This window comes from Meleagris gallopavo, chromosome 3, assembly GCF_000146605.3.
Source record: "Meleagris gallopavo isolate NT-WF06-2002-E0010 breed Aviagen turkey brand Nicholas breeding stock chromosome 3, Turkey_5.1, whole genome shotgun sequence".
Taxonomy (NCBI): domain Eukaryota; kingdom Metazoa; phylum Chordata; class Aves; order Galliformes; family Phasianidae; genus Meleagris; species Meleagris gallopavo.
Genome location: NC_015013.2, coordinates 76785186 through 76798220, shown reverse-complemented (window position 1 = coordinate 76798220; position 13035 = coordinate 76785186). Strand labels below are relative to the sequence as shown.

Here is a 13035-nt window from a genome sequence, read left to right as displayed (position 1 = left end):
TGAATGCTTCCAGAGAGGGACCATTCACAGCCTCACTGGACAACCTGTTCCAGTACCTCATCACTCTCTCACAGAAAATAATTTAGACTAGATATTAAGAAGAAGTCTACCCTCTTCCAGTTTAAAGCCATTTCCCCTCATCCTGCTGCTACCTGCTCTTATAAGAAGTTCCTCCCCAGCTTTCCTGTAGGCTCCCTTCAGGTACTGGAAGGCTGCTGTAAGGTGCCCCTTGAGCCTTTTCTTTCCCAGGCTGAAGAGCCCTAACTCTCTCAGCCCATCCTCATAAGATTATTTCAAATAAAAGGCTAATACCAAATGGCCTCACCAGCTACCCTATCACTTCTTTCCAGGCCTAGTTTTAAAGGATATGAAAAAGGCTGGTAGAAGAGGGAAAAAAAAAAAAATAAAAAATAGAAGGGTGTAAGCAATACTGATCTAAAAGAAGTAACAGTAGTTCACACAGTCCTGCTAAAATGACAGCAAGCTTTAAGGTTGGAATGGAAACATTTGATTTACTGAAGCAGAATTGCAAGCAGTAGCATGCAGTTAGAAACAGTGTTTGTAAGCTGTAGTATGAATTTATTTTCAGAGCAAGCCATTTTAGATAGCCTGCTATATTCACAAAGCAGCAATTCAGCTTATGCTCAAGTGTCATTATGTCATTAAGTACATGTAATTTAAAAACCAAAGTTGCTTGATTTTAGAGATAGTTTCATTAATTGCTTTTTTTTTTAAGTTATTTAAAAGGCATGGGGAACTCACAGATTAGAATAAAACTGAAAAAGTCTTTTTACAAAGACGATAGGGATTTAACACTTGCTCTCATAGGAGATGAGAAATATGGGGGAAAAAAGTCTTTGCTGAGTAAGTAACATACGTAGTATAATAGTACCTGTCCAGGAACGACTGCTCTGGCGAAAAGCTTATTTAATTGAACCAGTTCATTGGGTGTTGTATCAAATTTCAAGGCAATACTGTTTAGAGTATCTCTCGATTCCACCTGTATCAAATTGAGGGAAAGAAAAGAAAAAACAAAATCAAATCTGTAAGCAGTTAGTTCAAATACTAGCTTATAACTTTTAATCGTATGTGGATTTTCTGAGATTTTATCATAAACTTTTAGTCTACCTATCTTGGACTGCCCCAAAATGTTAACTACCTCTTGGTTATTAGTCTAATTTAAGCCTGTATAATAACACCTGCCTTCCCATTCAGATTCCAGGAAACCAAGTGTGTCAGTCACACACTGGGCTGCAGCTTGGATATAGCACCAAAACTCTTGCTGTATAAATTCAATGCTGGGGACCCCTGGATACATACATTATGTTCTGTGAAATCAGACACTCACATCCTCCCTATCTTCTCTTATCCCATTCTTCAACTACCTAAAAATTGAGACAGCCCCCATAAGTGCTAATACACAAGCTGCCTACTGAAATAAGCTTCTGTTAATCTGATTTTCCAGTAAAAATCAGTGACATCAGCAAGATCAGCAAAACAGACCAGCTAGTATTAAAAGACTGAATACAAGCATATTAGAGTCAGTGATTTCTGAGTGAAGTAGTATTTTTTTTTTTTTTTTTCAACATCTTAATCTCATCTCTGCTGCCCCTCTCCATTTCCCAAACGTACCCAATATTAATCAATAGAAGAAAGCAAAGAGAGCAGTTTATTTTTAAATCCCATCGACAAATTAAGTAGTACATAGGAAGTATTTAAGGAGAATGATAATCATATGATAAACAAGGATGCAACTAGAAGCTTATCACAATAGTTCATGGCTTCATAAACACTGTACTGAGGAAAAAAAGGAAGAACATTCTATCAGCTAAGAAAATATGAAGCACTATAAGCACAAGTATATTTTTGAGTCTAAATACAGATCACAGCGATAAAAAAAAAAATCCCACTACCTCCAGTCTTAAATGTCTTCTCATCTGTCCCTCAGCTTACACTTGCATGATATATACCTCTTCTAATACTTACCAATTATACTGAATAAATTAATTTTTCACAGGTTTAGTTTTCCTTTTATTCACTGAAGTTTAAGTTTACTTGACAGATACTTATTTTAAAAACATAATTTTCAAGGGATAAGGAACAAAAAGGGGAAAAAGACACCACATTTTCTTCCTTCTGCGTTCTACACACCTGCTTTCAAGACAGCAAGTGGATATCACTAGTTGACTGCATACCCATTATGATATGCATCCCCTGCTCTTCATGCTCTTCCTTAAAGACACAGGAGTCTCATGTCTTGCAGGCCCTGTCAACTCCTGAAAAACTTACAAGGTAAAAATACTTCCCTTCTGCTTGAATGAATTAGCAGAGGCAGAACAAAAAGGGAATGGGGTGGGGTGAAGGAAGGAAGGGTCATAAAGTACACGTGATAGCTTTCGGTCTGACAGTAGGCCCACACAGATAAATGCAGCGCTTAGAACCCAAAGACTAAAATGTTCTACTTCTGTAACCATACTCATATACATATATAAGTGTAAATAAGCATAGAGGTATGTCCTGGGCTAGCATGCTCCCAGTCATAGTCTATTTTGGATAGTTTCAGATGAACTAACATTCTACAGAGCATAACTTAATGCTTACTGTTAGCAGCAGAATGTAACAAGACACATTCATTCTTCACAGAAGCAGCAAAGATTATGCCAGAATGTAAGTACACATAACGTAGTTAATATTGAGTGATTAAATATTTAACACTAATACATTTTATTGACATTGTGAGAATAGCTGGTAAATACACCTCATATCTGCTGCCAAGCACAAGTAGAATATAGAACATTAAATAATTGTTCCTCAAAACACATGCCCACTTGACTGTTCCAAAACTTATAACTAAACTCAACACTGATCTAAAAGAACTTATGAATACTTTATTATCTTTTTAAAAGTCACATCACATCCTAATGGGTCCCTTCCTACTCAGAATATTCTATAGTTCTACGCTTCTGAACACATCTTAACATTACAGGAATTTCAAGAAAGCATAACTGATAAAGGAGCAGACAAAGTTCTTCAAATACAGAATAAAGTTGCCCTGTAACAAGTGCCACAAGCGCCATGTACTTCAAAGACCATTATACTTTGAAAACAGAAGGTAGTTTGGGATACCAAATACCAATACATTACTATTTGTATTATTATTTATTATAAGCAATATTTTTATATATTATAGTACCCTAAAATCATACTAAGATTTGAAAGCAGGAGTTCAATAATTTCCTTCCATACTGAGTTTATTACCTTTTTGTCAAGATGCATTTGTCAGCCTGAATTCATTAAAACATAGCTACTGCTAAAGAAATGGCAAGTTGCTTTTTTAGAGTTATTCCTATATTATAGTAGTTCTTTGTACTGGAAGCTGCCATTAAGGTACACAAAGAAGCAAAAACCTCTTCTGGTATTTCAGGTACAAATGGCTTCTGCATTACACAGTACTTCATGATCACATAGATATGCATAAGTTACAGCATTCTCATATCCTCCTTTTAGTTAGTACCAAAGCAGATAGCAAAAAACAAAACAAAACAAACACCAACAAGACCAGATATTTACAACTTATTCCATACACTACAACAAAATTGAACAGCCAAATCACAAAGGATAGTAGAGTAGCTTTCCTACAGTGAGGAGCAAGACCTTCTAGTCAACTGTGTTGTGTAACAATATAAACAAGTCCCTATCCTTAGCTTCTTCTACCTTCTGTAGTCATTTACATATGTATAAAAATAAGCATGAAATTCTAAGCTAGAAAAGCAGATCTTACACATATTACTAAGTATAGCAATAGATACTTAAGATCCAAATAGCCTGTTTTACCCTTCTATCACTATCCAGACCAAACACTCTTCAAATCCCCTTGTCCCATTTAAGCATAGCTAACTCTCATTAGCACCTTTTTTTTTCCATGTTCAGACCATTACTTGTATCCACATTTGCCACAAACCAGTACACAAATACATTCTTTCTTTTCTGCCAGATTAACAATTGGCAAATTTATTTTAGAACTTTGTTTAAAGGATGTCATCCAAAGGGATTTGGGCAAGCTTGCAATGATAGCCCACATTAATCTAATCAGATTCGACAAGACCAAGTACAACACAATGCACTTGGGTTGGGGCAATCCAAAATATTTCTACAGACTGGGAGTAGAACACATTGAGAGCAACTCTGCTAAAAAGCACTTTGAGGCCCTGGTGGATTAAAAGTTAGACATGAGTCAACATTGCACGCTTGTAGAAGTCCAACAGTATCCCGAGCTATGTCAAAATAGAGGTAGCCAGCAGGGAGAAGGAGGTGACTGTCACCATCTGCTCTGACCTCATGAGGCTCTCCCTGGAGTACTGCAATCATGCCTGGTGCCCCTAGCACAAGAAAGATGTGCAACTGTTGGAGCAGATCCAAGAGGAGGAAAGCAAAGATGATCAGAGGGCTGGAGCACTTCTCCTACGAAGGCTTAGGGGAGCTGGGCTTTTTCAGCCTGGAAAAGAGAAGGCTCCAGGGAGACATTATTATGGCCTTCCATCTTATAAAAGAGGAGAGAAACCAACTATTTTACAGTCTGACAGAAGGTTTTTTTGGTTTTGTTTGTTTTTTAAACTCGGAGACTAATGAGGCACTTCACTCCTAGACAAACTGTGGATGACCCATCCCTGGATGTGGACCAGGTTGGATGGGGCCCCAGCCAATTGATCCAGTGGGTGGCAAGTCTGCTGACAGCAGGGGTGTTGGAACTACCAGATTATCTTTAAGGTCCATTCCAACCGAAGCCATTCTATTAAGAAATCATTTTTTCTACTGATATTTTAATGAATTTATCTGCCACTGCATCTTTACTAGAGGGGTTCACTCATTTTTTCATTAAAAATTATACACTTCATATATATGTATCAGAGTATTCAACAAAAAAAAAAAGATGTTTTTTCTTTCTACAGTATTTCAAAGCTAATTTTCCAGAAACTAGAAAGAAAACTGAAACGATAGTTAAAACATAACTAGAAAGAAACAACAAAATTAGAGATGGGGAGACTAGGAAGAAGGGTAAGAACAAAGCAGAGAAGAAAGCACCATTGCCAAATGCTTCAGCACAACAACAGCGAATATCAGATTATGACCTTGACTACTAATTTTTAAAAGGCATAGTTTCTGTAACATCTAGTTTCAAGAAAGACAAAGTCTTCAAATATCGCAAGTACACCACTAAAACCAATTTTGCAGAGCTAGACAATACGATAAATAAAGTAACACATTGTTACTGTGATACACACTTTCTAAACAGCTCAAAAAAACCCCCAAAAACGATGACAGCAGCAGCTCAGGAAGTCAGACAAGAACACAGCCCTGGCTTTGAAATGAAGCATCAAAAAAAGTATGCAGTTTATAGGAGTCCAATCTACAATCACTCTAGAAAGGCACATATCAGTTCTCTTCTTTCAAAAATGTGTGTGTTCAGCCAGTCATTACAATTCCAAATAGTCATCTGAGTTTCTCTAGCAAACTTTCACCTGTTTGATGATCACCATAAAAGCACTTGCTACCTGAACTCCCTGAGATAAGAATGAGAATTACTCCTAATTTTACCTTGAGTAGCTACACTCATGAGCCACTATAGTTCTGTTCTCAGCATCCAGACTAACTTGCTTTGAACTAACACAAACAAACTAGTAAAGAATATCTAGAAGCTGGATTTAGCACCAAAAAAACTAGAAAAAGAGGAACTTAAAAGAGTGACAATTCAGTGGGAAGAACTCTGGCTTAAGACTGTTTTAAGACTCTACTATACACTTATGTGTTTTGTTTAATTGATAGCAGACCATGACTCAGATCACATACACTATGTTTCAGAAGCTTATTCACTATTTCAGAAGAAAAGCACAGCCTTTATTCCCCAGAGTTGAACAAAACCAACAAAAGGTCACATTTACTTTTCTTCAGTAGCTAGAATTCAAAAAGCAGAAATTTGTTTTGAATTTCAACTTCAATTCTAGCCCATACTAAAGGCTAGAATCAAGCTAATGGAATGCATCTTGCTTTAATACACATTCTGACTCTCTCCAAATTACTGTCACAGACTTCATAGTCACTAAACCACATAATTTCACTTTACTGCAGTACAAAGAGTTAATTCTTCCTTATCTCTTATTCTTATAAGAAAGGCAAGAAATCAAATAAAGCTATTCATAAATTCTCATTTTTATTTTACCCTGACCAGTCCAAAAGCATTCAAAATAACCATGATAGGCTTCTCCCATTTTAATGTTAACTCTACAAACATTATTTATAGGTTTATTTCCAGTGTATAACACAAGACAGATAACTCTCACTTCAGTTTCCCTTAGTAACCACAAATGTGAAAAGCTGACTGCAGTACAGTTTGAGGGTCATTTCAAGAACAGAACAGGCAGAGAAAGGCTCCATTTTCAGATACTGCTGGAGGATGAGATCTGTACTGCAAAAGGTATGGATCTATGAGAATTATTAGAAGGCAGCTGTAAGGTCAGGACCAAAACATAGCCAACCTTTCCCTACCCTGGAAAAAAAAAAAACAACAACCTTCATTCTGTTTTTCCCCTCCTGATTCCCACAGTTTATTAGCAGCACTGAAAGCAGGCAACATGCATGTGATTTTTAACTAATATTATTTACTGTTTCTAACTGATTACGTAAAGCTGAACCATTTAACATGTTGATTAGTCTGGTGTTGGCAGTTTATTTTTTTCTTCTGAAAAAAGCAGGAAACTTATAAAGAAGAGATTTAAAAAAGCATTACTCAAGTACTGCTAGCTACCTAATTGCTCATTTAATTAAAAAAAGAAATAAGTCATCAGGTATACCGATTTTAAGATTAAAGGCAATGCACGTCACCACTTTGCCTATATTTTGTAAAGACTCTAAATCTGCACTTGGTTTGCAATGACATTTTAATAATCAAGCAGCAACTTACAGAATATTCAATCGTCCCTTTAGGCTTTTGAAAAGACATTCGTCGCCCATCTTTCTTGTCTGTCGTCTTCTTCTGGCCAGTGTCTGAAAGAAATTGAGGCAATGCGCGTGTTAAATTCATTTTCCTCTCAGCACTGTCACAGGCTGCTGACTACAGCCCCGTGGGCAGACATCTAATTCACTGGTTACACAGCTTGCTCCCAGTGATTCTGTGTAACAGAGAGCCAGCTGCTAGGATAACGACTTCATTCCCTTGCAATGCTGTAAGCATTTGACCAATATAAACCACCGATAACTAGGAATCAATTACCAGCCTAAGTACTTGCTAGCATCCAGGAAGCTATTAAAGAAGAAATACTAAAGAGGCAATCTACCCCATCAGACTTCTGGAAGTACTGTGTTTAATCGGTTTTCTATTACAGCCAGTCTGCTTTTGTCTAGTGGGCAGGTGGTCTGGAGTTCTGGTGTGTTTGAACTAATCAGCTTTTTGAACTGCAGGCTGTTTGGTAAGGACAGAGTATTTAAAGCTTTTCTGTGAAATGAAGTGCATTCATATTTAAGTTCAGAATTATCTTGTTTGTAGCATGAATAAACAGTAAGATACTAAATAAATAACACAAGAATATTCCTTTTATTGCTGCTTCTTATCTTGATGACCTCCATTTCATGAACCAATCAACAACGTGTACTTCAAGTTTCTAGTTTTTGACTAGTCAGCTTGATATCATCATGATTAAGACAACAGAAAAGTATATTTACATGATTCAACAGGAATTATTTAATACTATATCTTTAGAAAAGTTTATTTTTAATATATCCATCTACAGGCAAGTGTTGTTTTTTTCTTTGTTTTCTTTGAGATGATTCCATTAAGTTGCACCTCTGCTACAAGGCTTCCATTTTCAACAGTAGCATATCTACTACATAGGATCCCAAAATATTTAATGAATGAGATGTCATGTTTCCATGCTGCTCTGACATTAATTACAGTATTGTTTCAAAACATTCAAATTTCTATTGCTATACCTGAACATATTCAGTTCAACATTTCAAAACACCTTGAAAACAAGAAACAAACCTTACAAAACATATTCTTCTGCAATACCTTACCACACAGAGATTGAAGGCAGAAAGCATGCTTTGTATTTACTTAAGCTGAGATAATACCTAAGCTTGCTGCAAATTCGCAGCGATTCCTACACATCACTGTTTTTAATTGGTATCCTGACACCACCACTGGAAAAAGATTGAAGAATGCTTGTAGGAATTACACGTCTTATCCCAGCTCCCCCAAATTTATACATAAGTAGTTGAAGCTATCAAGATACAAGAGAAAAAGAAATGCAGCACAAATTGCTTAGGAAGTTCTGCAGTGACAAAAAATAAAAGGCAATCTAAAACTTCAAGTTTTTTTTACTTCCATAACAGTACTAAAGCTGTAAAGGACCATAGTAAAAGCAACTTCCAGCAAACAATGTTAAGTACTTTACAAGGGAGTTGTCATTAAACTAATTCCACATTTTATATGTACACAGGTCACTTCTAAAGCAATGCCTCCTATTTATTTCCTTGGAAACTTATCAGATACAAACAGCACAATAGCACCGACAGAGCAAATTCTCAGCTACAAACCAGTATGTTTCAACACAGTCACCACCACTAGCTATGCATTATCGCCAGCCATGAACAAAAAAATCAGCATGCTACACTCAAATCTGCACCAACTGAGGTGACACACTGTTTCACAGCTGCTGTGACAGTGTCATTTCTTAGGATAATTTTTCCCATGCAGTCCATCTTTCATCAGCCCAAACCGATAGCAGTCAGAAGGCTCTGAATCTAGACTACGTGGTAGGTATTGTAGGACAGTCCAGGCAAGACAGGCAATGTGCTCCACTGTCTTCCAACTGTTATAGGGCCTAGGAAGATTCAACCTCTACTGTCTTATCACCAACACTGACCCCAACATTGTGGATCAACATAATAAAGTAAAAGGCATTAATTTCAGAGCAGCCCTCACATTAAAAACTAAGTGAGCAGGAATGCTCCCATACTCGCAAGATAAACTTTTGATATACAGACTAATTGTAACTTTTAATAGCTATGATCAATAATGAAGATGTTAAACCTACTTTCAAACACCCTCTAGGAATTCTGAGTCTGAAAATCTGTAGCTAGGCATCCTGGCATCTTCGTTCAATATATTAAAAGGTACGTCTTCCCTAAATTACTATTTGTATCTTAAAAAGAAAAAAAAAAGCAAATATCTAAAAGAAACGTTCTCTTCTTCCAGATCAAGTATTTTCTTGCCACAGCTCCTACCTGACATTGCACAACAGGCACACCCTTGTGTGGAAAACTGCCAACGGCCACTAGACCTGTAGCTGTTCCAAGTTTTCCAATCTTATTTCAGCTTCACCAGCAGCCTCATTTTCTGTCCACAGCAGTTCAGTTGAAATACTCTTACACAAAACTCAAAAGATGCAGTGAGACAAAAATGAATTCATTCAGGACTCCATATATACCTTAAAAATCTATACATTGAGTAGGTCTCTATTAGAAGAAACATCTTCACCTGCCACCATTAGCTAGAAATACATAAATCCTGTATATAAAAATGCTATAAAGATATATACATATATACACATACACACATACTTCATTTGCATGTATGTGTCTTTTTTCCTCCCTAATCCATACTTGCTTTTCAAAGCAGATGGACTTACTGTGCATCGCAAACTCCAATGCACTCAGGTAACTTAAGAAAAATAAGAGCAACCAGGGCAGGGAAAGAGCCTGCTGCAAGCACACGTAAGGAAAGCAGATCCCAGGAGATCTCACAGCACAAGGTACCCAGAAGCATATGTATTTAATTTCCTTTTTAAATGTACATTCCCTTCCATGCCTAAGGCAATAATTCTGACCCTTACTTCAGTGCCCACTTTAATTCTTTCCCTCTGTGATAGCATTATTTCCTGCTCCCCATTTGGATACAGGATGCTTCACTTCCGACTTCGATCTAACATTCCTAAGGCTAGAAGAGATAGATGCAAGTAGCACTAACCTATGCTTGTGCCAACTACCTGGCTGGCAAAGCACAGGACACTGCTATTTGGACTCCAAATCTCCATCAGTACCAAATGCTTAAGCTATCTATCTGTTCACTGAGAATCTGTACATGCCACCAGAAGTGTCATAAACTAAACTAGGTGGTATTTCAATTACAGAAATGAGCCAGAGTAGCAGAGACACGCATTCTATATCCCTGATGGCATAATGTAAAGCATCCAAAACACTCATGCTGAATGAGCAGGCTATTTATTTTTCAGAGGAAATTCAAATCATCTTTCAGCCATCCTTATATTCCTAGTGCTCTAGGAGGCAAGGGAAAGCTGAAACAACTGTCAGAGCAGGATGCAGGGGTCTGAGAAGACCCCAGCACCAATGTGAATCAGTCTTATCTTTTAATTTACTTCTCTGGTGAAAATACTGTTCCACACGAGCTCATCTTCATAAGCTGCACGCAACCAGCCAACAGTGAGCCTGCTGGGCTACAAGAGGCTGATGTTCTCAGAGCTCAAGTGAAAGAACTGATACCATTAATCACACTGTGTCGTGCAGGACCTCAGGAGTCAGTGTGTTCAGGAAGCGCACTTGTTAAATGTTATCAGATCTGTAGCAATAGTGCCTCATACAAACAAAACTCGTAACTGTTTTCTCATGACTGTTTATAAGCATCTAAAGAGCAGGAGTCAAGTCGATGGGGGTGGATTCTTTTTGGTGATGAATAAAAAGCGAGTACGGGGCAAAGGGCAGGAACTGTAACACAGGAAGTACCATACTAACACAAGGAAGAACATCACTGTCAGAGCGACTGAGCACTGGAACAGGCTGCTCAGAGGATGAGAGGTTTCCTTCTCTGAAAATACTCAAAGTCTGCCTGATGCCTACCTGTGAGATCTGCTGCAGGGAACTGCTGTAGCAGGAGGTTGGACTCTATCTTTGGAGGTCCCTTTCCAACTCCTACAAGTTTGTGATTCTATGAAAATGAGACATTTTGTAACATTTGAGTTGATGCTTTAATTCTAAAATGCTCTTCAGTAGGACTGTCTCTCTACCACACCTTGAAGTCCTGAAGCAGAAGAGTAGGTGTCACATCCACAAATAAGAAAGTATTTGAACTGTGTAGGACTTGCAAGACTAGCACTAGGAAGATATAGAGGAGAGTGTGCAAAATGACACCAGACCTTCATACAGTGTGAATGCAGAATACAAGCATACAGAAACAGAAAATGAGATGAGCAGAGCAAGAGAACTGTGAACACAATCATCAACAGTTCTAGGGAGCAGGACTCTTGTTCCTATGCATTCATTTATGCAAAGTAGGAAAAAATATTTTAGAAACATTATGTTTGAGGAACAAAGAGCTTTAGATATGGGAACTTAGATCTTAAAATAATCAACTGAATTGTTAACTGAATAGTTAACAAAACTTTAAGACCACTTTCTAGGTGAAAAAAATTAATAAGCTAAACAGGCATCCTTGAAAATAAAGCAAGCTGAACTAGTTATCAATTAATTGAAATTATTTGAAATATATAAGTAGCTAAGCTTATTAGGATCAAGAAGATGCAATTAAGACTTTTTATTATTACTGCAAACAAGAACTTACATTATACATTAGATTTGCATGAATTTAAAAAGAGAGGCAGAGGCAGCAGACTTGTTAAATGCCTGTCAAGGGCAATCTTTTGCAGGATCTTAAAAAAACACCAAAAACAGACACAGAACATATGGGGTAAAGATTAAGAAGTGAATCACATAAGGAAGTAAGAAAAGTAATGTTGCTTCGGAAGATGCTCTAATATGTTGTTCTCTAGCACCATGTGAAACAATTTTCTAATTGATATAACAGAAGAATTGATAGTATACTTTATTAGATTCATTCCACTCAGTAGCAATTCGATCTTTAAAATCTTTTTGGATCTTTATGAAAAGAAGTTTAAGAAATCTTTATAATCTATAAGGCTTGGAGACATGTTTCCCCGCCTTGCCCTGAATTTTAAACAGCAGAGCCTTTGCTTCCACAGTTAGAAAATGTCTGCTACTTTCAGTTATCTCTCAATGTCTTAGGGAGCTGGGGGGGGAAAGGGAAAGAGACCCAAAAGTAGGCTACAAGATGCTGTGAGTTGCTACACGAAGTTTCAGCAGCCCAGACCAAGGCAGCGCCATAAACAATGCCCTCTTCAGTACTTTTGCTTATGCTAAGCAGCTGCTTCTCACATTGTGATTCAGTCTTTCCTAGCCAGTCATGTTCTCAAAACCCTTGATTTTTATCACTGCTCTCATGATTCTTTTTTCATTTTTCCTTAATGGAGAGTCCCAAACTAACTGCATGTAAGACCCTGTTAACGCTGCATCAGCACTTCAAGTATTTCATAACAGCTCTTTCTTACAACACAAACTCAACACCAATTCATCTGGTGATCCCCGTGGTAACAGTGTCCTCCTTCTGCTATCCAGTTGAGAGTACAGCACTTAGGCAAAAATAATTAACCACAAGACTTGAGGATTTAAAAAAAAAAAACACAAAACAAAACAACCAACAAACCACACTCAGCAGAATCAGATTTAACGCATCCTGTATTAGCAGGGCACTTCTCCAAACTGTCAGAAGACCTACAGCCAGCTCCACACACAACCCTTCTGTAACTTATGCCACATTGACTTTCTTCTGAAAGAACATTTCAGTCAGGGTAAACAGAAATGCTTCAAGTTTTCAGATTATGCCACAAGATGTGTTAGTAAGCTTCCTTCTCTGTTTTCCCCAAAGTCCACATATATAATTTAACAGAGACTATACAGCTGCATGCTCCACCCACTGTAGAATCTTCTTGCAAATCAAATCTATGTGATAACGAAACATGCAAGTCAAAAGATGAATACTCTACTAAGATGGAAAAGGAAGTCAGAAATGCTTGGAAATGAACAAGTTAACTGTCCTTCACTTTAAGATATTTGTACATTGCACATCAAATCAATGCAATTGCACATGTGCAGTTTGGATAGCAAGCAGAA

General features: G+C 37.4%; 1 protein-coding gene across 3 annotated transcripts in view; it reads right to left on the bottom strand.

The window, feature by feature from the left end:
• LOC100538883 (oxidation resistance protein 1) overlaps nucleotides 1–7096 on the bottom strand; it is a 49195-nt gene extending 42099 nt beyond the window's left edge. The window contains exons 1-2 of one of the 3 annotated variants that reach the window (XM_019614207.2): nucleotides 6959–7094; nucleotides 893–1000 (exon numbers count right to left, since the gene is read on the bottom strand). In XM_019614207.2, the coding sequence (XP_019469752.1) occupies nucleotides 893–1000; nucleotides 6959–7078 (228 nt within the window). In that variant the 5' untranslated portion in view covers nucleotides 7079–7094. Of the gene's footprint in view, nucleotides 1–892; nucleotides 1001–6958 lie in introns of all 3 variants that reach the window. The other 2 variants (XM_010709217.3, XM_010709218.3) reach the window with 2 other exon arrangements.
• Nucleotides 7097–13035: the final 5939 nt, after the last annotated feature.